The sequence below is a fragment of the Tamandua tetradactyla genome, chromosome 17, assembly GCF_023851605.1.
Source record: "Tamandua tetradactyla isolate mTamTet1 chromosome 17, mTamTet1.pri, whole genome shotgun sequence".
Classification (NCBI taxonomy): domain Eukaryota; kingdom Metazoa; phylum Chordata; class Mammalia; order Pilosa; family Myrmecophagidae; genus Tamandua; species Tamandua tetradactyla.
Window position 1 is genome coordinate 51,381,576 of NC_135343.1, and position 26,811 is coordinate 51,408,386.

At 35.6% G+C, this 26,811-nt stretch overlaps 1 protein-coding gene across 4 annotated transcripts in view; it reads right to left on the minus strand.

The window, feature by feature from the left end:
* Positions 1 to 6,212: 6,212 nt before the first annotated feature.
* The window catches only part of LRRTM4 (leucine rich repeat transmembrane neuronal 4), a 52,896-nt gene continuing 32,297 nt past the window's right edge, over positions 6,213 to 26,811 (minus strand). For 2 of the 4 annotated variants that reach the window (XM_077134696.1, XM_077134697.1), the window contains 3 exons: positions 15,306 to 15,501; positions 11,522 to 11,696; positions 6,213 to 9,649 (listed from right to left, as the gene is read on the minus strand). In XM_077134696.1, the coding sequence (XP_076990811.1) occupies positions 8,097 to 9,649; positions 11,522 to 11,525 (1,557 nt within the window). In that variant the 5' untranslated portion in view covers positions 11,526 to 11,696; positions 15,306 to 15,501 and the 3' untranslated portion in view covers positions 6,213 to 8,096. Of the gene's footprint in view, positions 9,650 to 11,521; positions 11,752 to 15,305; positions 15,502 to 26,811 lie in introns of those variants that run through there. The other 2 variants (XM_077134699.1, XM_077134698.1) reach the window with 2 other exon arrangements.

Genomic DNA, 26,811 nt, shown 5'->3' on the forward strand with positions numbered 1-26,811 from the left:
ACAAGGTACCTATGGCCAGTGACCAGGGTGACAGCGTATTGGAGAAAAGGAAATAATTGGGCTTTTGGGAATAACTGGACTCTGATTCCGAACTGACACCATTTCCCAGACACCCAAAGCATCACTTGGTCCACCAGTGAGAGTAGAGGCTTGTGGAAGTCCAATGTGTTCCAGACATCCCATTCTGTGGTTATTTCCCGAGTTCCAGAAACCGTAACGTGAAAAGTCATTGCAAAACACCTGCAGAACCCCTACATTACAGTAATTTGCCCTCCTAATTACAAATAAAACAACACCTTGTCAGCAAAGATGACTTCCTTCTTTTGCCTTTTATGTCTATATGCCCATTTGTTATTGTTAAGGATCTGTACCAGTGGTGCCCTCTTGGTTTCAAAATATATAGTGGTATCGTAGGAGATTCTCCAAGGGGAAGCTTTAAAAAGTTTCACTTTAAAGAGTCCTCCTATGTAGAGATGCTAGAGTTATATCAGGTTTTCTTGAACTCATACGTTAACTCTTTAATTCATAGGGCATACGTTATGCATTGTTTGAAAATACGTACTTGTTGTGCATAAACATTTTCTGGGAATTAAAAATTCTTCAGCTTTTCAAGAAAATGAAATGAAGGGCAATACCTGATCAGATTGGAAATTTATAAGTTGTTTATATGAGCCATTCTTCTTTAGAGTTAGTACAAGCAAAAGATTTATAATGCTGATTTCTTCAAAAGGTGAATAAAATGTTCAGCCAAGGTCGTATTTCACAAATCCTGGGATACTATTTAAAAATTAGTGTGTCTGGTACCCAAACTAAATTACACCTCAGGCAAGGGACTAAAAGATCAGGTTTATTATTCACTTTAGTAAAAATGAAACCATACCCCTTTTTTCTACATTAGGGGTATTATAACTATCATTATAACTAATAATAGCAATAAAAATAATACAGCCGCATTGTATTTTGCATTTTTTCAGTAGACAAGTAGGGCTTATGGTTAATAATCAGTTATGTTTACACTAAAGATTTTTATGGAGGAGTTCGAGGGGATTGCAAATAGTAGCTCATTAATCATTTCAACAAGTTAGTTGGAAAGTTATTACCCCAGTTCAATAGATAGAAAAATTGTATCAGAGAAAGGTCAAATAGATATTTACTTGTCCAATATTACAGAAATAAAGGGAGTCACTTTCTACTCCCTGAGACCTATTTTTCACCCCTTGATCTAACCACTGGACCAATGCAATATTGGTCCATGCTGTGGTTTGACCATCAGCCTAAGTGCTTCAAGGCTGACCTGCCTGCTATTATTTTTACAGACCTCTAAACACAGAAGCAAATATCAATTTTTCATTGATGGTGATCATACTAAAATAGACTCAGACATAGTTAATTTATTTTTCTTTCCTTTGAAAAGTTTTATTAGAAACACTGAACAATTGTTGGCATCAATTTTAAATTATAAGTATCAAAATACTTAATAGTAAAATTGCATTGTGATCAAATTTATGCTGAAACAAGCAAACAGTATTTTGGGGACTTTATTTGAACATAAATTTATTTAATAGAAGTCATTTAAAAGAGACAAAAGTCAACTTTTAAAAGATTGCATCACCTTAGATATTCCAAGAGCAAATGTAAGACCCAATGTTTCAGTAAAGTTGACTTAAGGAAGGAGAAGAAAATTAAAGAAGCACCCATTGAATTCATTCCCAAAGACTGTTTTATATTTGTTTGTTCATTTTAATAAAAGCAGTATAACTTCACTGTTTTCTTTGATGACATTTATTTTAGAAAAGGTAACAAGACAGTAGTTGTTATCCCTTAAAATTAAAGTATACAAGAAATGTGAGCTAAGTGGCATTGCTTTTGAAAAACAAAACAATCTCAGACATGTCTGAACTTGCTCTATATCATACACTATTGCCTAATTAGTGTCTATAGAGTTTTGCTTTTACCTAAAACATTAACCAATGTGAAATCAATTCATAAGTCCATATATACCTATAGGGAAATACACAATTTTGCTAGTTTAGATAAAAAGGTGATTTTAAAATGATCTAAATCCATCAATATTCATCTTAGCTTGTCTGCTTTGAAACATTTAAATATATTACTAAAATCAATGCACTGTTCAGTTTTAATTCGATGACATTTGCAGATTCCAACCACTGAAATATTAAACACAAATGGAGATAAATTTATTTGTGTAGGAAGTTCTGTTTTTAGGTTATAGTTACTTTTTCTTTAAATTACAATTTTCTTTTAAGACCTAAGTGAATAAAATGTTTAACATAACTTACTTTCTTCTTCTTATATGTTTAAGAAATAATAATAAAAATGAAAAAGACCCTTTTGCTAGACTTAATGATTCTACATTTATTCTTAACTCTGAGGTCTGAGATTTGAATAAATATACAAAAGACCAAGTTAAAAGAATAGAACTTTCCATGAGATGATAGTATAGACATCCCAAAACCCAGAAAAAACAATCATAACAAATTGAGGCAATGACAGAAGAAACACGAAATTACCTTGTTGTCGTTATCATTCTTTTTTACTTAATATCGCTCCCAAAATTTACGTTTGAAGCAATTCATAGGTACTGGACAATTTAGTAGAGAACTAGGTTTATTCAACAGCATACTACTGTTTGAGTGCAATATATATTTTCAGTACTTTTGAAAAATTCATATGGTATATATAGGTGTTAAAATGTTTAGGATGTTTAAATGCAATAATATCTCAGTTCCTTAGATGTTTATGTTTCAAGATACTGTTTAAATGATTAAAATATTTGGGTACCTCATCTCCATGTACAAACAATAGTGCTGAATATCATATTATTTATTTATCTATTTGGTATCCAGGTGTCAGCTTAAATTTGATGTTTTTCTTTTAGCCAGGATTTTTCATAATTTTTTTATATGATGTTTGTTTCTTTTTAATATTCTCACCACTTTTATAATTTTAATTAACATATATCAGCTCAACTTTGGTGTCATCTGATTCCCAGACCTTATGTTTACAAATGTTGCAACATATAGTTTGGCTTAAGATCAAAAATATTTCTTTAAAGGACATGTTTTCCTTAGCTACATTTGTTTAGACCTTAATATCTCTTGACAGTAAAAACATTGTTCTTTAAACTCCTTAGCAGTTTAAATACTTTGCCATTACACATATTTAGTAGCTCCAAGCAGATGTTTATCATAAAGCAATTTTGTTCATATCCCAGGGCATACTATGCTTTTTTCAACCTTCCTTAACTTACAATTGAAACTTTAATTAGACTTATAGAGCACATGAGAAAAATGCCCTTGTAATTTCTCTTGCCTTTTAAGAATATTGAGATTTTATTAAACGAACTCAATGAATGATAGTTCTTCTGGAACTGCAAAAAGCGATTTTAATTTTTTAAAACACATTCAATATCACTTTCATGCTTTTCATTGATCCAAAGACATATTAATCTTTCAAAATTCCCAGTGTCCAGTAGATGTACGGGTTGACACTGTTTCAGTTGGATTTAGTGACTCATGAAACTCTAGAGACATGGCATTCAGAAGAGTCATCAAGTTCCCAATGCAAATATTACCGAGCAGCTTTCTTAACTTTCTTAAGCGTCTGTAATGCAATTCTTGAGAACTAGAATAATTAGATTTTATTCAGTATTGAAAAGTCTCCAGAAGAAAAGTTCTGGCATGTGACGATTACTGGGGTGTGTCAGAAGCTATAGATTCCTAAAGTCATTTTCAGATGTGTCGGCACCGGGGTTTAGAGAACAACCAATTGTTCAAACTTTACCCATGAGATGTTAAACCCAGCTAATTCTAGAAAAAGGAATTGAGCCATTTATCTTCAGTTTAAAGTCTTTCCTAAATTAGCCATATCAGGCCTTCCTGGCAGCTGTCATTCTTCATGACTACTTTTGTAGATTCTAATAAAATCTCTATTCACAAATAGATTTTAGTTGGATCAAATTCAGACTGATTTTTTTTCAGAACTAGACATTGTCAATGCTTTTGAAATAACTGGTTACCTCAAAAAATTTTAAAGATCTATAACTGTGTGTGTGTGTGTGTGCATGGGTGTGACAGAGAGAGATTTTTTTTTCCCCTCCAGCACAATTTCGGAGGTGCTCATCCGAGCACCCAGATTTTTAATACCCGAAGAAACTTTTTCTTTTTTCATTGGTAGTGAATATCGATTGCTAAGTTATTTCTCCATTTCCCATCTTGTGCTTTGGGGAATCTTCTATGGAGGAAAAGGTTTACTAATCCAAGGGGTGCTAGTCACTTTCCCTCATTTTAGTGATGGGTCACAGACAGATGAAGTGACTTGCCCAAAGGCACACCAAAAAATAGCAATATGTGGTACGGTTAAAAAAATAAAAACAATATACTAAAAACTTTTAGAGACAATAAAATCTTTATCTTCTTAAGAAATATACGCCTGGCTAACAAAATCATGATAGCATTTACTTTAGAATTTTTCCATTGAAATGTCAAATGATGAAAATGAAAATAATATTTGAACATACACTTTGATGAATCAAATATTTATATTCTTGCTCACTGTGTACACAGACATAGTTGTAAACACCCACCCACTCACACACACACACACACACACACACCACACGTATACCTTATGTGTGAATATGAACCGTATATATTTTATTACAATGTAACACATTAATAGTAATAAACTACCCAAAGAGAGTATATTTGCTCTAGTTTTATATTGGTAAAGTATTAAACTCAATGATATTGGATCTGTTTCACTTAGAATCCCTTTGGACTTACATATTTTAGTTCTCAGAATTCTATTCATTATACTGTAAAATGTCAATTTCTACAGTGTACCAGGAAGTTAAGAATCCCCCTTAAATGAAGAGTTTGTCCTTGACTTAATACATTAAAAAATGTAAACAAACTGTTGGAACTGGGCTGTACAACTCACTGCATCAGGGAAAGAAATAATAAAAGCCCAACTGACAAGCAATACAGTTTTATTTTACTTGATTTTGAAAAGTATAACCAAACTATCCAGTATTTGGAAGCTGTATATTTATAACATCACCTATATTGTCATTTCCCAAATGGTAGCACTGTTAGCATTATGGGAGCATTAAACTTTATATTTCTAGTACATAACTTGTAAAACACTTAGGATGGAGAGCTTATTTAGAAAGCACCTTCATTCTTTTTAATGATTTATCTATTTCATTTTCCTTTAATGTAAAAGACAAACTTGAAATTATCTCTCTTGTCCTTTGTTGGAATAACTAATTATATAAAGGTCCTTGCTACTTTCTAATGATAAAACATACCCCAGAGGAGCGAGATATTCAAAATGTTATTCTGTATGCCATTTACTTTAAGGAAAAATTAGCTTTATGGAAAGAAGTAGAATCATAATCCATATATTGTTTTCTTTTCATATATTGTTTTTAATGAGATAAAATTACAGTCTCACCAACTACTTTTGGTAATATTTGCAATTTTCTCCATTTTTAACAGCATCACGCAAAGTTTTAGACAAACTTGTATCTTTTTGGTTTCCAATACCCTTTTCTCAGGACAATTTGAGGACAGAAAAATGGAATGCTTCAGTTCAATTAAGCACACTGATCCACTCCAAGTATGATGACTGAGAAATATATATCCCTTATACTTATGCCACTTATCACATTAATTATTCATAGTAATCTAGTCTATTATTCCTTTACAGAATGGGAGATTTTTACTGTCTAAGTTAGTATAATATTCTTCAGTTTATTACCCATGGTATGTTCACATGGGCTTTTCAAAATTAAGCACTGCAAAATCTAGACCCAAATGTGGTTTACAAATTGCATGCCGTATGCATGTGGCTCAGAAATTGTTCTTATCAAGAATCTTAATTTTTTATTTTCTTCTTAAAGGAAACAGACAATATGCATACTTTAAATGTATGTAGGTCATGATAACTGAATATAAAATTATCTGGAAAAGTGGAATTTTCAATTTAATGTAATTTTCAGGAAGGCACTGAGAAAATTAGCTTTTGGTGCTAAATTTTCTTGTGAAGTAATTATGGCTTTATTGGGCAGATTTTGGTGTTTTGAGTAAAAAGGGAAAAACTATCATGCAAAAGTGGACAACAAATATATGAATTGCACTTTATCTAACCCAATGATATATGGGATTTATTAAAAAAACATCAGCAGACTAAAACTCAGCATATCTCTACTATTCCTAAAAATTGCAATCTTGGGCAAGTAATTTCTTTCTCTTGGCTTCATTTTCCTCAGTTACAGAAAAGTTTTCTCAATGGGAATATTTCTCAACAGGAGAAATTTTGCTCCTGGCAGAAACATAAGTGGGGGTAACTTAGGGTTTCATAACAATTTTTAATAATATGCTTTTTCTCATTTCCTATGTCTACCTATAATTATAGTAAACCAAACAAACTGCCAAAAAACAGAGGGGTGGAACTGAAGTGTGGGTTTTTGTGCTTTGTGCTTATATAGGATTCTTTTAGGGATTTCTTTTTCATTTTCAATCATACACAAAAAGAAGAAAATGAACTCTGCAAATTAAAGTTCAATATCTTAAATTGTCCCAAGTTGAAGATTATTTTACAGCAGTGTTTTGTCTGAAAACATTTTGCTTAGCATCTGCCTTTCGGGCTATGAAAAGATTTGAGTATACATTGTCAAAGAGCAAATGATATTTTCCAACTGCTACAGCTAGTATTGAAAGGGCAAAGTCTTTAAATATCATTAAACTCTCTTTTGAAAAAGTAATCATCTATAATCAGATACTAAGGCAACATATTGCCAGAACTTAACCCCTCTTTACTAGATTATTCCAGTAGCAAAGCTTTGGGAGTTACAGACTCTGTACATTAAAATCAGTTTTACCAAGAAAAGAATAATTTACATCCAGTATTACTTTTGACAAGCTGGGAAATCTGTGACTACTTTTCTACTCAATAACATGTTTCTATAAATGAGCTTTAAAATGAAAAAAAAAATGAGAAACTGGATCCAAATTTAGTCTCATGAAAACAAAAATATATAGCACGAAATGTCTTCAGTTCAGGCTGGTGATACATGAGAGACTACCCAGAACTCAGACCTCTCTCCTTTTATTTATAAATATTTGCTTACTTCGTTTCAGATCAGTTTAACAACAACACACATAATTTTTTCCAGGGATGACAGCAAAACTGCAAAGCAGCCCCTCTTATGCCTGTCATTGCATTATTGCTAAATCATCCACAACAACATGACAAGGACAGAACCAACACAGGAAATTCATGTTTCATTCTGATTACATAAAAGTAGCCAGCACTGTAAAAAAAGCTTTGAGAAGTGATCTATATCTCAGTATGGGGGGAAAAAAGAAAAGAAGATGGAAAAAAGGAAAAGAGGAGGGAGCAAAGGGAGGAAGGAAGGAAAGAAGGAACAGAAAGATAGATTTTTAAAAGCCTGATCCAATTACGCTGTAGGCCTCTGGCATTTTCTATGCTGGTATAAAATCTAAATAAGTAACACGGAAACAGTTATCCTTATGAGATCCCTGTTGCATGCTTTAATGAAAACTAAAAAGTCACAACAAAATCAACCCTTGGGTAAATTGCTCTTTGGTTTAAATCTTCATTACCTCCTAGAATTTTGGTAAACTCTTTGTTTTTAAATTAAGCTAGCCCCTCATTCTTTACTCCATTACAAAAGTCAAACAGCAAGAACTGGACATCAATTTCTGAATGAAAAGTGGGGTTTCTGTGTGTGTGTGTGTGGATGTATGTTTTGAAGTCCAACCCTTGTATACAAACTGTTAAAAACAGATGTTTTAACATAGTGCTTTATTCCGACTTAATCTCATCCTTGAACGAACTTCCTTCAAGCTTCACCCATTCAGAAACAAACAAAAACAAAAAACAGTCAATTTCCCGGTGGTTGTCATTTAATTAAGTAACCTTTCACACTGAGCAAAACCCAAAAGCAAAAGGGTCATCAATCTTTCTAGCGATTAGAGATACCTCTAGAGCGTCAAACATTTACCTCTCCTTCCCCGCAGAAGAAATGGTTTTAGGAGGACCATGGTTCATACCTCGCATTCCCTGGAGCCAGAGATGGTATATGTGCAGGGCCCAGATCCGTTAACCGATATATCCATGGTCTCAGAGTTTGTAGGCTTGTAGTCCACGTAATACTCCTGTAAAGGGGAATTCATCTGTCTTTCAGACTCTCTGGTCTTTTTCCGACGCCTCTTCATAAGAGAGTGTTGCTGAAGGTGTTTCATGCTGGCTGGGTAGCGTTTCCAAGACACATAGATCACCAAAAGGATCATGGCCACAGAGAGGAAGAGAGCCACGCTCCCGGCAATTATTTTGTGAAATGAGACATGCTCATACTCTTGCTCTATGCCAGGAATCTGAAACCCTGGGGAAGGGCTTGGTATTTCGCGGGTGGGTTGGGTGGCGTCGGGTTTGGAGATGGTAGGTTTAGGGAAGATCAGAGGCTTCTGGGGAGTCTGGGGGACCAGGTGTGACCTTTCCGTGTTGACCACTGGGACTTCAGCACAGATATTGTATGTTTCCACTGCATCGCTGACCTTTTCGCCCTGGATATGCTTAGGTCCTGCACAGATCATGGTGCTCTCCTTATTTCCTTTGAAGTTCTTAAGCCAAAAGAATAGAGGACAAATGCTCCGACTGCATTCCCACATATTTCCGGACAAGGTGATGGATATTAATGATATCCACGCGTTGACAGTTTCCTGTGAGACGTTGGTTAGCTTGTTGGAATCTAAATTCAATTTTTGCAAATTTGGCAGACATTTAAATGTGCCCGGCTCGATTCCTTGGATGTCATTCCCTGATAAATCCAAGTTGTGTAAGGAACTCCAAGTCCATGTCAAACCTTGGCTGATGGAGCGAATCCTGTTCCATTGTAAGTAAATCGAGCGGAGGTTGAAGAGACGTGGAAAATGAGCGAAGTTGATCTTGGAAAACTGATTGTGCTCCAAGTGGAGCTCCTTTAACTTCAAGAGGCCGGCAAAAGCATTTCGGGACAAGCTTCGAAGGCGGTTGTAACCCAAATCCAGAAAGTCAAGATTTCGACAGTCTTGAAAAACTCGGATCGGCACTGTCTTGAGCGAGTTAGATCGCAAGTGCAAAATGATGAGTTTCCGAAGGCCTCTAAATTGTTCAGATTGCAACGTCTGAAGCTTATTGTAAGAGAGGTCCAGATTGCGGAGATTGGGGACTGGGTGAAATGTTTTATTGTGCAGGTAGGTAATTTTGTTGGAGCTTAGAATTAATTCTTTCAGTCTACGGATCCCTTGAAATGCATCTTCATCCACTGAGCTAATGTAATTATGGTCAAGATAAAGCCATATAAGCTGGTTAAGGCCGGCAAACTGATTGGATTTGAGCTTCTGAATGCTGTTGAACCTTAGTGATAAGCCTTGTGACCCTCCAGAAATGTTCTCAGGGATATCTGCGAACGCATGAGACTCACAGTACACAATTTTGCCATCACATCTGCAGTTCTTTGGGCAAGCTCTCTGAGCCCCCGTGTGCATAACAAGCAGCAGTGTAGGAAGTAGCACTAGCACCACACTCATGCCTCTCAGCTGTGTAATTAAATGGAAACCTACAATATTAAAAAGAAGACAAATGCACATAGTAAAGCCATTAAAATAAATCGCCATCAGCTTAGAAATATCAGACGTATTTCATCTAGAGTAGTCATGGGGCAGTTGATTTAGCAACAACGTAGTCAACATTTAAAGCCTTATGTTCTTTAGTGTTGCATGTTTGCTGTTTAGGTTTGAATCTTTCTTCCTTGATTCTCAAATCCACCACAGTGCCATTCAACTAGGAAGACCCTTCCTGAGTTTCAGGAGTCCATGTGCACATCAACATAGAAAAGCACAGAGCCTTTCTTACCCCTTAATGCCGACATTTTAATAACAATAATATTGTCTAGTCACTATGTTGAATACCAGTAGCAGAAGGAAGTGTACTGTGTCATCTGGTAATGGCAAAAATGTGACTTAGTAAACCTAGTACTTAGACACCTTTTCTGTACACAAACAGCCAGTGATTTAGCAAAGGAGCTTCGGTAACCTCTCAAAATAAGCCAAGTTTGTCCTGCCTGAGATTGGATACATGCTGCATAAGAGAATGACAATATATGAGCTCTGGAAATGGCACTGGGACTACTACGGGCAGTCAATGAAGCATGATGTGAAAACTAATACCAGAGGGAGCTACTTGCAATTTGTTAATAAGTATATATGTACGCTCTCAACATTCAGAAAAAGCTGCGTATTGTGGTTCCCCTGCCCACCAAAACTGGACTAAGAGCCTGGACTATTGACAGCAGAGAACCCTCCAAAGTTAATATTGTCAAAATCTTATGAAATATTTGCATAAAAGACAAAATACTCATGCATGAACTTAGTGTTGCTATGATTTTAATACAGTTCCTTCTGGAAATAGAGAGGATAAACAAGGAGAGAAGCAGCAGACTCCTTCCCCCCTCCCCCTCAACCCTGAGCTGCTTAAATTTCCCACTGACTTTTTTTTCCCTCTCCTACCTCCATTAACTTCAAGGAACCTGCAAAGTTGCAATCTATTGGCTGCATTTCTAAGTCACTGCATATGTTACGGGATTTCTTTCCCCTGTCAACAGTAGATTAATTATTCCTTAGCGGTGACAGGAAACAAACAAACAACCAAAAAAAATGACTGTGTGTGGCAGCTTCTTTTTTTCGGAAATGTTCCGATTTTTAACCAAGAGGCAATCAGCTAAACCCCTGATCTAAAACCCCTCCTTCTTCCACTCAGTTAAGGTGTTTCTTTTTTGGGTTTTTTTTTTTTTTTGCGTTTTTAATTTAAACCCCGATCTTGCTCTCTGTCCTCTTGCCAGCTCCAGACTCATTGAAATACATTCCAGCTCTCCCAGACGGGAGAAAGGGGGGGTTGGAAAGCCAGTCACACTTGAAAAAATAAGACTGGCAAATGACTGCTGGAAATTTGGAAGCCGTGCTCAGGATACAGCTTCAGAGATAAAACAAGCCCTTGTGCAACCTCTGCTAAAGTAACGACCCCACCCCTACACACACGCAGTAAAGTGTGGACAATCTTCCTGACAGCAACCAGAAATCCAAGCATGGTTAATAGGATCAAGAAATAGAAGTGAACACATTTATCTCAGGCTCAATTCCCAGGCTGTGGATGCGCAGAGGGTAGAGAGAGAGAGAAGCTCAAAGATCTTTCTCTAGAGTCCGTTTAACTCCATGTCGTGCGTTTATGGATTAAAACAAAACAAACCAAACAAAACCCCCAAAAAGCAAAATGACCTAAAAATATGATCGCAACTATCGTGTGCCAACTGGCAAACTCAGAGACTGCTGCTTTTTCCCTGTTGCCCCGTCTTTTCTCAGCTAATACCAGGGCTGAGGCTAGGAAGCCAAGAAGAGCAGCTTTACTAAGAAGGAAACAACAAAAGTTCACTTACCCATTCTTTGTCATCCAAAAACGTTCTCCCCCGCTCTCAGCTTTCTTCTTATTTGGTCTCTCGTTCCGAAACCACCACCACCTTCATGACACAGTGCGGCTGTCATTCACGCCATCCTTATCCCGCATGTGAGCTAGGAGCCCCACACAAACTTCCCCGGAGAGCACTGGCAAATCTGTATATGTATGCATGTATAATACATCTATATGTGTATATGGACAGCTTTGCAAAAATTTTGGCACGGGGTGGGCTGCGGGGGGAGGGCCGGGAGAAGGAAGCCGTTGGGGGTGGGGGGGGGGAGGGCCTCTAAGCTCTGAGGACCATTGTGTAATTCACCAGAGACCCATCAGCAGTAATTGGCAATCTGTGCTGAAGAGCTACAGCCCATCTCGAAGGTAACCAACTTCTCTGTAAAAAGCAGAAAAAAAGAAAAAAAAATCTTCGGAGTACCTGGCATTCCTTATTGTGCTGGCTTTTGCCATTCCCAGATAAAGCAATTCATCCTCTGGATTTTCAGTTCTTGAAGCAAGTAGGCCTCCTGTGCTGTGTGAGACCCCAGTTTAAAAGCTATGCTGGCTAGGTTTATCCATTTAGCTGGTCAGGTTTAAAGTGTTTTGTAGCTGTGCTGAGAGGCAGCCCTTGTCTAATTCAGAAGGCTTTCCAGAGACTGATGATGCTCAGAGCTTGTTGGTGCTAATGCTTGAGTTTGTGATACGCTGAGTGCCCTCCGCTGGAGAAAACAGATTGCACATTAAAGACGGGAACAAGTGAGCCTGTCAGTGGTGTGCAGCCTTCCCTTGCTCAGAAAAGGAAATTAAAGGCACAGGATCACTTTTTTTTTTCCTCTCTTTATCCAATAAAATAAATTATGAAGGATTTATTCCAAGGGGTTTCTTTCAGTGATAGCATATATTTAGCAAAATACTATTTCTCTAATTATTCTATAATGAGTGGTTTTTAACAGTTGTCTTAACCTGAATTTTTTTTCTGCAAAATCAGAGTATCTTTTTATCAATGACAGAAATTGAGTCTAGTTTTTGTTTTTGGTGGGTTTTTTTTTTATAATTCACTTACATTTTTTTAATCAAATCACTTAGAATGCAGTTCTTCGTTAAAGATAGTTACATTCAAAATGTGAAAGTCTAATTTTAAATATCTAACCGACGATAATATAACATCTGCATTTTTAGGCTTTTTGTTGAACAACCTACATCATATCTATCATGCAGTGTGCATTTTCTTAACCTTAAAGCAGATCTCTTTAATGCTCTATTATCAAATGTGAAGGTAAGCAGTCACTTTCCTTAAACACCCCTACATTTATGATACGAATTATTTATCATGGAAATTACTTAATAAGCAATTCCAGAAAAACGAAAACACAAGTTCTGAACAACAGCTTTGTATTTCTCTGAAACCTGCAGCATACATTAGAATTAGGACAAAATGACTGAGATAAAGAGTTGAAAAAAGAAAAGAAAAAAAACTTTCATGCTTTCCTTGAACTTGTACTGAACTGTGAAAAAAGTAATAATGCCTCATCTCCATTTTTTCTCCTTTTTTACTATTTTATTTCATAATCTTCTAGCAGATAGCAATGTTTGGGAAAATCAAGAAGAATGAACCAATATAGAGATTGCTAGGTAAGATTTCTAACCTAATTTAGCAGATCTGAGAAGTTTAAATGGATTTTACTTAAGTATCTAGAATACTGTGAATAATTGCAAAATGAATATTTCTAGAAATATTCCTTGGCTTTAATTATCTGTCAAAATATTAATTATTAAGGGGGTCTTCTTATAGAGATGACATATTTTTTTCAGTCGGAGTTATGAGCAGGTAGTCACAGGGAAATACTTAATTCCTAAGATTTCTCAAGAACAGAAAGGATACTATTTCCCCAAATATATCCCTAATTCCTTACACTGATACCCGAATTTCTATTTTAAAAATGGGTACCCCCATGACACTATGTCAGGGAGTTAATAATAGAGGGGTTTGTGGGAGAAAATATACCTATTGCAAACTATGACTATAACAGTGATATCTTCACATTCTTTCATCAGCAGTAACAAATGTACTGCATCAATACTAGGGGTTAACAACAGGGGGTGAAAAGGGGTAAGGGATATTTTGGGGTTTCTTTTATATTTTAATTTTGTATTATTATTATTATGAGTAACTAAAATGTCCTACAATTGATTGTGGTGATGATTGCAAAACTAGGTGATGATACTGGGAGATAGATTTTGTGGAGTGTGAATATACCTCAACAAAATTGCATAAAAAATGGATGCATTGGGTTTAAGGCTTAATACTTATTATGATGCTTATTAAGGGGTATAACTTTGTAAGGAAATAAATGGGCATAAGTGATACACATAGTCATAGTGTGGTTTACATAGAAACATCACACCACACAAATATCCAATGATAGAGGATGGGGAAAAAGAAACTATTGAAAGAAGATTTTTGCAGTAAATAGATTTGAGGTGCAGTTGATTTAATGTTTAATTATTTCTTTTCATCTATCCATAGTTTTCAATTTTTCAACTACAATGTATATGTGGTATATGTGTCATGTGTATGTGCATACATATGAGTGTGCAGACATTTTTTAATAAAAGATATGAGAACAACTTTTGATAGAGTTCTAGTTTGCTAGCTGCTGGAATGCAATATACCTGAGATGGATTGGCTTTCAATGAAAGGGGACTTATTTAGTTGATGTGTAGTTTCTCAGAGAAAAGGCAGCTAACTTTCAACTGAGGTTCTTTCTTATGTGAGAAGGCACAGGGCGATCTCTGCTGGCCTTCTCTCCAGGCCTCTTGGGTTCCAACAACTTCCCCTGGGGTGATTCTTTTCTGTATCTCCAAAGGCCAGGGCTGAGCTGCAAGTGCTGATATGAGGTATGCTGAGCTGCTTGGGCTGTGCTATGTTGAACTCTCTCATTTAAGCACCAGCCAATTAAGTCAAACGTCGTTCATTGCAGCAGGCACGCCTCCTAGCCAACTGCAGATGTAATCAGGAACAGACGAGGTTCACGTATCATTGGCTCATGTCCACAGCAACAGAACTAGTCCCCCTCACCTAGCCGAGTTGACACCTGAATCTTACTACCACAGACAATTAATTGGAAAGGCCATGATCTTACTCATATCTTTGAGTAAGATCATGTGGTGTAATAACCTACGAAAATGGAAGTTTTGTTGGAAGTACCAAAATTGAATAGCTGCTAGATTCCAAAGGAGGGACATCCCCTTTACAAAGGATGTTGTCAAAAATCAGTTAGCAGTCTCTTGAAGACACTGCAAGAATCAAAAGAATTGAGAAGGTCAGAGGATTTCTGTGGAAGATTACTTTAGAAAAACTGTCTGGAATTACCTTCACTCCTGTCTCCTTCAGCCTAAGATACGGAGTGGGTAAGCTCTTCAACTGTAGTGAAAAGAACCCTACAGTCTACACGAAGAGCTAGGTAGGTGTTTCGAGCAGAGAGTGCGGTGGAATGAAATAATGCCTGATAGGGAAATCCAGGGTGTAAGGAATGAGTTTGCCCAAGAAAAGGAGAATAAGGGTTGTGCTGGTTTGGCCTGTACTTTCATATTTTTTCTTGATTAAATTATGTACGAATGTTTTCCGTGGAAGAGAGGAAGGAGGAAGATTATGTGGGAGAGTCTGCTTGAAGCCATTTTAAATTCTGATGGGACCTTCAACAGAGTCTGTGTGTGTGCATATACAAAACATACAATCAAACTGACCAGAGAACAAGCAAACAGAAACCTACCAAGTGTGAACAGGTACCAGATGAATGAAGAAAAAATGTAGCATCCTTGTCATTGGATGTTTTGCCAATTATTCTTAATGGGACTATTAAGGAGTCATCAGTGTATCCATGAGAGAGAGAAATATCTTTCAACATCTGGTAGGCCCAGAGATCACAATTCCTTTTGATGACAGCACCAGTCAACTAGGAAGTTTTCCTGGGAAAGTCAGAAACAGCAGTTACTAAGTGTGGAAGGAGGTAAGCAAGAATGAGGCGCTGAGAATATGTCATTTTCCCCCCTAGATAGCAGATGACTCACCTGCAACTGGTCTTTCCTGCAGACTGAGGGAGAACTTGGTTTTTATGCGAAATATTAAACAGTGATTAATGTGGTAGATTGATACTTTCAATTACTGTCTTGAAACTTACCGAGCTTTAGTTGAAGACGGTAATTTTTTTAACTTCAGGGTCTTCAGTGACTTCATATTAGTAGGTTGAAATTGACCTTGGTGGGAGTATTTATACCATAGGAATGAGCAGAGGCTACAAATTGGAGCAGGCTCTATTGTTTGTTGATGGACTAGTCTTAAGAAAGTGGAGAAAATAGAAATAATTCAGTGTGCTGTTTGTAGCCAGTATTGTGAACAGCACCAAAACAGAGAAATATTCTTCCAGTATTTGAGAATGATGATGTGATTGAAACAGAAGTCACTCACATTTTTGACAAACAAATGAAATGCCAACATATGTCTTTGCTGTTTCGCTTTTGTTTTATTCATTAATTTGAACAAGAATACCAGAAATGGACATCCTGGAATCATCTTTGCAGAGCCGGTTGCTAAATATTGAGAAATGCACCAAGCTGTATTAAGTTAATAATAACCTGGTTTGAGGACCCCATATATTTTCTAATTCAGACTCAACTGAGTCGTAAGGAAAGAGAGGTAACTAAAAATTTGCATTGCCTGTGAGAATATGAGACCTTTCTTCACTTCTGCCACTTCAATGCTTGCCGTTTCTTCCTTATAAAACTATTCTGCAAAATCCAAGCCATTTGGTCATATTGGTATTTATTATTTTTAAGCTATAATAACTTTTGGGGGGACAGCTCATGGGGTACAAACGGGCAATGCCTGTAAGTGCCATGTGCGATTTGTCTGCCTAATATGTAATATGATGCTACCAAATGGTAGATGCTCAAAAACAGATGGATTAAATAGTAAATAAAGCAATCTACCAATTATCAATTAATCTATCAATCAATTGTTATTCAAGCAATCAATGTCAACTTCAATACCTTCTTTCTTTCCTAAAATATTTTTTGTAACAATTAAACAATTAAATCACTGTGCTGGTTCAGGAATTTTAAATGCCAAGTGGTACAAATAACAAGTCAAACTGAATCAAAAGGACAATGGAAAATAATTTTAGCTCACACAAATGAAAAGTTCATAGTCAGGCATAGCTTGATCCAGGAGTTAAATGTGTCACTGGAATCCAATTTCCCTTGCTTCATTTCCCAGGTCTTCCAATGTGTTATTTCCATTATAATCCTGGCTTCAAGATAGTTCCAGTAATGCCAGCACCTTCTAATACCAAGATTCTAAATGCCTCATTGTATACAAGAGATTGGATGAGGTGTCTTTTTCACTCCAAATCATTTTCTGTGTCCTTGGTAATGAGAGTTCTGGTTGGTTTAGGTATAGGTAAGTGTATTCTAGACCTGAAGTGTTTTGGGGAAGATCTCCTAAAAACACATTCCCTGAAAGTGAGAAAAAAAATCATGAGCATCCTTTTTACAATATGGAGTTTCCACTAAATTGTGGTCTGTCTTGACAGAGCCCCCCTTACATTTAGAATGGACCAGGTAGCTGGAGGACCAGGTAATCCTCCCCAATGGACTATGAGCAGATGTGTATTACTTACAGGCTAAGGCATTTCTTTGACTAGGATATAGGACTCTATGACTATGTTAAGCTACTGGATTGTGGGGGATTGTTTATTTTAGGGGTATACATGGGATGATGGTGATTGGATATTGGGAGCAAAAAAAGAAAAAAATCCATTATACAACTCAATATACAACCCACCCAAATATACAAACAAAATGACAACTAAGAAGCAAAATCAAAATATAACCACAAAAACCACAATGCAATTTATTTTGCTCTTGTGCTATCATGGCATCAGGCTTGCATGGTTCCTAGGCTTTCTTTACTTTCCATATGCAAAACACTTCCTACTCTGATTTAGCAAATATCCCTGAAATACTGAATTCCACTCTTTGGATAGTAGCAGAACATAATTGATCCTCTGTGCTTACTCTCTCCTACACACACATGTTTATACCCACACTATACATGCACAAACTTCAAAATAGCTTACTCATTGACGTGTTAATTACCTACATTTTTCAATTTCAACCTGAAGATAAACCCTTGTACTGTGGTGGTAGACTTGTAGGTGGGATCTTTTGATTAGGTTGTTTTAATTGAGATATGACCCACCAAATTCAACGTGGGTCTTAATTCTTTACCAGAGCCCCCTATGAGGATAAAAGAAAAAAAAAGGGCAAGAGAGATGAGAAACACCTAGAGAAATTTTGAGATTGCTGAGAGAGAAAAGCCCCTGGAGAAGCTAAGAGAGTTCTCACAGACACCGACAGAGAAATCCACTGGCATCAGAAGCTGAAAGCAACAAAACCCAGAAGAGGACTGGCAGATGCCAGCCATGTGCCTTCTCATGTGACAGCAATATCTAGAGTCCAGGTAGCATCCTGTGAGTGCCTTAATTGGGGCATTTTCATGGCGTAACAACCATACATTGTAAGTTAATAAATCCCAATTTTTAAAGCCAACCTGTTTCTGGTATATTACATTCCAGCAACTTCAACAAACTGAAACAACCCAAATCTTCTTTTACAAACAAATGGCTTTGTCTGCCTTTTTTGATTTCCTCCAAGTCATTTGATAGCACCTCATTTCTGGTACTAATGTTAGTGAGTGGCTTAACTAGGTTAACAATTTAAAGAAAGAATAAAAATTTAAAAATAAAATTTTATTATATGTGTTCAGCTGAATTTAGGAACCTTGATGTCCGTACTCAAAACCTCTAATCCCAATGTATATATAACTAAGATAATGGTCATACTATTAATGTAGTCACAGTAAAAATTTTACGGAACACAGAAACATTAAAGTGGACTCCTTATGCATTCATTAGAGAGGCTAGAGGGAAGTGACTGAAACTGTACAGCTGTGTTCCTGTAGCCATGTTTCTTTAAGATGGTTGGATAATGACATAGCTTTTGTGAAGTGATTGTGTGAGTGTGAAAACCTTGTTCTGATGATCCTTTATCTATGGTATGGACAGATGAGTAAAGAAAAATGGATTAAAAAGAAATAAACAAAAGAGGAAACAAATGTTAAAATAAATTGAGTAGAGGGAAATACTAGTGATCAATGAGAGAGAGGGGTAAGGGGTATGGTATGTATGAGTTTTTTCTCTTTGCTTTTTATTTCTTTTTCTGGAGAGATGTAAGTGTTCTGAGAAATGATCATGGTGATGAATACTCCACTACATCATGATATTGTGAGCCATTGATTGCACACCAAGTATAGAATGTTGAACTAACCAGCCAGATTAGAGAAATAAATCCATTATCTATGCCAGCATATTAGTAAACTGTAATGATGATGTAAAACATGGAATGAATATTCCAGAATTTTCATGAGCATTTAGGGTGCAAACTGGAAATTAGACCAATAAGTGCAAAAACAAATATACAAATGACAAATTAAGAAAAACGCTAACAAACAAAGGAGAAGATGTCTTGGAAGTAGAGTAATGTAAGTAATTTTGATTAAAGTATCAAGAAAAATACTTTTGACAATAATAATGTAACCATATTTCTTATAAAATGTTCTCATACATTTCTAGAACGGGTAAATTATCTAAGTTTGTTCGACCTAAAGAATGGCAAGGAGTAAACTAGGTGAAAATGAAAGAGAAGGAAGAAAAATACAGCAGAGAAAATGATAAGAAAATAGTCCCTGGGGACAGGTGATTGCTTGAAGAAGCCTGTTTGAAGGAATACTACAGGCAAAAAAGGAAAAAAAAGATAATAGAAACTGACTCATAAATAGTACAGATATGAACAAAACCTGTAGCATTGGGGATTTCAGCAGAGAACTGGCTCCTGTTCATAAGCATCAAATCAAAATCCTAAATTTAAAAATATAATAATTAAAATTGAGGAGGTAAGAGGAGGTGAAAAGATTATTCAGTGAACTGGACAGAACAATAGAATGTGAAATTCAGTTCAGGAGCTTTCATATTTTTTCCATCACCCACAGAAAGAAATAGAATTCACTGAATTAAAGACACGTTTCATAAAGCAATACTTACTCGGATGTTTTTGACTTTATTAAATTAAAAAAAAAATAATATACCAGTAACAACATACTTGATTTCTCAGTGCTTATAGTTTGAACTACACTGATATAAATGTGAAGATAAAGAAATTGAGATCAAGGTAAGCTTATTAGTTTTTTCAAAATTTCACAAAATAGTTAATATTAGGAGTGTGGATAGAACTTGATGCATGCGAAATGATGTCTTTGTTTGTATAACACAAGCAATTTTGTCTGCTAAAGGTGATAGCATTGGAAATTCCATCATCAAAAAGTAATACTTGGTTCAAGCATTTAAGATTGTTTGTCTTCAATATCGGGTGTTTTTCTAACTTCGAATTTACCGAAGAATTCACCACAAAAATGACTGACAAATTCTTAAATATAAAAACACAAACTTTGGTTCAGTAAAAAAAATAAATAAATAAAAACCAGAAAATGATAGACCACTGCTTTATTTCCATGTGCTGTTTAAAGAAATCTACAAATTGGCAAGTTCAACACTATAGATTAGTATAAAAAGCTATCGCAAATCCAAAGAAATCTATAACAAAACTTCCAAAGCTAATAAACCAATTCAGCAAAGTGGTAGAGTAGAAGAACAAGATACAAAAATCATTTGTCCTCCTGTACAGCAGTAATGAACAATCTTAAAAGGAAGTCAAGAAAGCAATTCCATTCACAATAGCACCTAAAAAAATAAAATATCTAGGAATAAATTTAACCAAAGACTTGAACACTGAAAACTACAAAACAACAAAACACTGCTGAAAGAAATGTAAAAAGACCCCAATAAATGAAAGACATTCCATTTTCCTATATTGAAAGACTTATTTTTTTTTAAGTTTTTTAATTGTGAAATATATGCAAAGAAGCAATACATCTCCAGTACATTTTTTTAAAAAAACGAAACAACTAAATAGATAAGATAGGCCATATTACTAAGCACCAGAATGGCTAAAGTTTTAGTCTGGTTCACAGATAAATGACTGTATAGTAAAGAATTTGACTTCACCCAAGAGAAGGTCTGGTCTTTACCTTAGGCTTCTGGGAAGTAACCCCCCATCTCCTGGACTGTTATGCCTGACAGGAGTGCCTTTGTTTGTCTGGATTATTCTGGATAGTCTAACAAGGTAACTTAGGGTGGAGAGCTGGGTCAAGAACTCAGGCAATCAATAAATAAATCAATCAATCATGACCACATAAAGGAGCCCCAATAAAATTCTGCACACTGAGGTTCAGCTGAGCTTTCCAACTGACAATGCTCCATGCATACTGTCACATATCCTGATTCGATGAGGAGAAGACTATGGGGGTTTTGCACTTGGTGCTTCTCTTGAACTCTGTCTACACTTCTTACTTGGCTGCTTTTAATCTGTATCCTTTCCCTGTAATAAACTAGAACCATGGACATAAAAAAAAAAAAAAAAAGCTATCGCATATTCAGAAATCAGATCAGAAAAAAATAAAATAAAATGAGGATATGGCAGATGTAGAAATAGCCCAAAATTATACTAGGAAAATAAGTATAAGTTAAATCACATATTGACTATATTATCAGCTATCATGGTTAAATTATACCTACATATATAGTAAAAGTGTAAGTTAGGATAATTAATTTGCTATGATTTAGCAATATGTATCAAGATCTATAAAAAGGTTCCTAGTCTTTGACTTAGTGTTTCAAGTCTAGTGTATTTTAAACTAATAGAAAGCAATGTTCAAATGCATGCATTGCAGCATTGTTAGGAAAAAAAAGGTATAGATATAAACATTAAAAAATAAAGGAACATTTAACTAAAAAAATGACATCAATTCAATCAAATGTTTTCACCCATAAAAATAAAATACAAAAATCATTTTTATGCCAAAAACTGTGAAAAAAATGTATATGCATACCAAAAAGGAATACAAGTAACAGAAAAATTAAAATGGTTGACTTGCTGAATTTATCATTTTTAAAATAATTTCTCTATAGTTATAATTTTACTTCTGCAGTAAAGTTGAATCAAGGGGATGAAAGTTGGTAATGGAAGAATTTTGCCAGCACCTTAAGTTATGACAAAATAATTTCAGGTACCATGAATCTGAGTTTCTGACTGGAATAATTAATAAAATGTCTTTAAATGTCTTTCCTGATTGCATACACACATGCAATTAAACATCCATTAGGGGAGGCTGATTGGTTAGGGTAGGTGTATAACATGCTAATTTCCTTTTTGTTTCTGAGTCATGCTGACAAATCTCCTTACCCATTACATCTCATTTTTATTTTCTATATGGAAGGAATGATTTTTAAAAATAGAGAGAGCAGGGATATGATGTTGAGGATGAGGTAAAAAATAACAGAAAATGCTTAAAGACCTAAGAAATTGTTTATAGTGCTACTATAATATTACTGGTAAGATTCATGTCTATATAGATGTTAGAAAAATACATTAATAAGCTAGTACCAGAGTTTTATCATTTTATGCATATTGTCCTGACATATCTAGCATGCTCTACAAATACCAAAATAAATACTTATATTTACTGAGCACACAATATCAATGAGCAAAACAAAGATCTCTGTCCTTAAGTAGCTCAAAATATGATGCACAAAAAGTACTTTCAACCTCTCCTAACTTAAATTCTTTTCCTATAAAATGGAGATAATAGAGGAATAGAATATAATTTCTAAGACGTTTTGAGTATTAAATGTATATGTCTCCATATTAATCTCCATATATTGATATATGTATCAGCATGTACAATTTTAAATGTTCAGTATTTTCCCTGCTAGATTTAGTAATATTCAACTGACCCATTTTGTATGTATTTTTTCATTTGTCACCACCAATGTTTTCCTTGACAGAGAAAATAGGCTTTACACCTCCTTTCTATAAACAGTCATTGTCAGTAAATCACCAGGTTTACCCTGCAGCTTGTAAGAGGCATGTCTTATTGCATTGGCACAGTCATCAAGTGACTCTGCTCAGATCTAGGCTCAACTACCACCCAGCAAAATGACCATAGGAACATAATGATTCTGCTAAGTATTTTCCCCCTCAACTTTAAATGACAGCATTGAGTTACCTTAGATTCTAATATCTCTCTTGATTGCATCCTATTTTGATAGCAAACAAATAACAAATACATGAAAATGCAAAAGAACACTGGCCATCTGCTTCTTGCTTTCTTGGCCTTAAAATCCTGACAAAATTGGATCTACGTTTGGCTTCTCCTCAAGTCCCTGCAAATCTCCCCACTACAGGCATGATATCAAATCATAACTAAAACAGCTGAAAATCACTTTTTAGTGAGTTGTACAAAAAGACATTAAACTTTCATCAGTCGGATTAAAGTATTCTAAAAGTCAATTCATGGCTTCAAAAATGTGCCCTTTATTTCAAAAAGGAATATTTCTTTGAAAAAAAGAAACAACTTAAATACATCCCAAATGTGAACTGCCCTGATTTTTAATAGCTTTTAATAATATATATCCCAAATGAAAAAAAATAGGTTGATTTTTTTAATATAATGATTAGTAGTAACTTCCGACTTAACATTGCATTTATTCAGGAAAGTGAGGCATATTAACTTAAACCAGAAGGTTCCCAAATGACCTGAGTCACTCTCATCGAAAGCAGACAGCATGAAGTCAATTCTGACACCGGCAAATGCACAAAATGAGCAAAATGACCATGCTTCAGCAATATAAAGTAGGTTTTATTCAGTTTTGCAGGCACATAAATAACAAGGCAATGTGAACTTAAATGCTTATAGTTGCAATTCCTATACCCTCTGAATTTAATGATTAATACATAATTAGAATGTAAATAAGAACCAAGTAGCTATTCAACAGAAACATATGTTCCATCAGAACATATTTCTGTACTAGAAATACTGATTCCTTATATGTATAGATGTACACACACACACATATACACAATTTATTGGACTTTTGTGCATCTTTTTACTTGTCATAAATTATTACCTATAAAATATTATAATATTTAAAACATTTTTCCAATTAAAATTTCCCTATGCATCCTATCTATAATCGGCTATTGCTGCAATGAACAAACTCCAAAGATATCTTAACATCACTAGAAATTATTAGTTAAAGGTAATTCCAAAGGTCTGTCATAGTGTATTAGACTCTAGGATTCTAGTACTAGAATCCAAATATCAATTAAACAACTTTATCCTAGTTCTTTAACAACCCAGGGCCTCAACAGTCACATTCGTATGCAGCAAAGTCATAAATTTAATATATTTAATAAGAGACAATGCAAAAGTGAATAGTATCAATAAGAGATCATTGCACGTCAACCTGGAAATATCTATAAACCAACTAAAACAAATTTGTACAGGATCATGAGTTACATTTCAAATTTATAGGACAGGATTTGTCTCAGGAGGTGATTTTCTGCATTTAGAAGGGAAGTATCTACCCATTCTGGGTAGGCAAGTACCTTGTGCAAGACAGGGATGGAAGAGCTCATTTCAGGGGACAAATGGCTGGGAGATAGGAAGACTTACCTCAACAGGGAAGCCAGAACTCCAAAGATGCTTTATCACCTTATCAGATCCATGAAGATGTGTCTCCCTAGGGCTCAGCCTAAGTGCAGCAGGCAGTGTAGGGTATGGTCTACTATGGCCCCTGTTATAGGCAGTCTGTTCTCAAACACATTGCATAGATACTGTTATAATTTTCATTTTACACATGAGGAAACTGAGGCATGGATTTTTAAGTAGATTTCTAAAGATAATATAGGCAATGAATGACAAAGTCAGCATTATTAGAACCCAGGCAGTTAGACTCCAAAGTTTAAATCCTTAGTCACTAGGTTAGAACATAACAAGCTGTTCCAGATCAGTTGCTCTTGAGAGTGTGGGAGACACATGCAGCATCTGTAACTCCCCATCAGTGGTAGGGATAGAGACAGTCGTGACCTGGTTTGACCTTTACATTAAACCAAAGTTTGAATGAACAGTGACTAAATTGCAGAGCTAAATTGAGCAATGAAATCATTCTGGGCTAAAAGGTTTGGGGGCTGTAGTTTTTGGGCTTGGCCTCTTCTGATATCAAATATGTATGGGCTGAAATAATGTCCTGTCCTGTAGGGGAACAGCAGAGCGCCTTGCTTCCAAGGAGAGAGTGCATATCTAGGTAATCAGGAGGATAGTACCACTTATACAACTGAACTGAATTTGAGGCAGAATGACAGAAGGCTGGTAGGCTGAGGGCTAATGTACCCCCCCCTTTTTTTAACCAAGCAATTGACCTAAAGGTAAAATTGGAAGATTTGAAGGAAACTTTTCTTTTTGTTCTCAAATTCTATCATTCTTTCTCCAGCTATATATTCTACAAACACAATTCACTGATTGCTGGACTAGGAAAGAAAGAGTACTTGGGTCTATTGGCAAGGCAAGAACCTGTTACTCTACGAGCAAAGATTTAGTGAATGTCTAAAATTTTCTTAGCATGGTAAGAGGAAATGGGGATACAATTTACAGTAGGAGATTATCTTCCTTTCACTGGCACCCACAAATAAACCCTGTGCTGAGGACCAGACGTGTTAGCCTGGTGTCTGCATTAGATGATGAATGTAGGATGACTTCTTTCTTGAAGAATCTTGACATAAAATATGTCCTCTAGCAGATAATGGCCTGTCAGCACATTCCTTCCCTCTTTTGTTCTCAGCATATGTAAACACTCAATGGAGACTGCTTGGCTAAAGTAGATACATTTTGTGGCACCTGACCCACCGAGCTGCTCTGTGTATTCCAAGTGCTGGGGTGCAGGGCCCTTTATTCTGCAACAAAGAAAGGTGGCACATCTCCTTGCATTAGCTGCGGAGCGAGACTCACTGGTCATTTAGGGCCAATGCCCACTAGTGAAGCTAATTCTGTTTTATTGGCCCTCTTCTTTACGTGAATAAATGTGGTTCCAGTCAGTCCCTGTGTGAGCCTTGTTTTTGCTGGCAAGCCTCACACCTGCAAACCATGGAGTAAGTTGGGATGCTAGGACTACCAGTCATGGTGGCAGACCTTATTATATTCTCTACTTCTCTCCCAGCAGTGAGATCCCTCCCCTTGGTGGTATCAGGTGTCTTTTCTCCAGCATAAATAAGTATGACATGTGACCCAATCTTCAGGGAATTTTCAGTCCTTCTAAAGGAAATGTGTATTTTTAAAAATGGATTAAAAATAGATTAAAACTTGCAACACATGACTAAGTAGTGGATAGACAAAGTATTACATGTATAGAATATGAATGCATTGAATTCCTCCTATGACTTGTGAAACTTTTGACAGAAAACAAATTTATATGGCTGGCAGCCATGTGTCTGTCAACAAAAGTGTCAGCAAAATTCATGTAATGCAAGTCTCTTCAGGTTGTATAAAAATTCAATCCTTACTTAACCTACTGTTTTAGGGCCAAATTTCCACTGAATTAGTCACAGCACAGAAGATATACCTGAGCTTTAATGTATAAATTCCTATCCAATGTTATCTTTTAATTTGGATCGTGAAAATGGTTTTTGCATCATACTGGATTTTTATATCAATACAGACACATAACTATGTGACCATATATATTGTATGATGTATAGAGAAATACATATTATATATCTCAGCAGAAAGGTTGATATTACTTAAAATTGGATCATGCACTGCGTGAGCGTTATTTTCAGAAACCCACATTTTTTGAGAAGATTGCTGAATTAAGTACTAATTTATGTCTTAATATTCTCTCTGGTTTTAGTGGACACATCCTATATATAAAACCCATGAATACAGTTTAAAGTAAAAGAGTTCGTAAGTAATAAAGAAACCATATGTTCCATACATCCATTATAAAACATGGCCTATTATTTGTATTCTGTTTTTTCTGCTAATAATCTATGCATATATAGCATTATTTCTACTTTCAAATATAGCAAACTGTCCCTTTGAGAAAATGTTGGAGCTAATGGAGCTTATTCCATTATTGATTTGTGACTTGTGCTTGATTGACTTGTTAAGTAACCTGACTAAATGAGACGCATAAACACTCTTTCTTGAACGAGTCTCCACCAATGACATCACAGCTTCCGAAGCTCATGCAGGTTTCACTATTTAGGAGT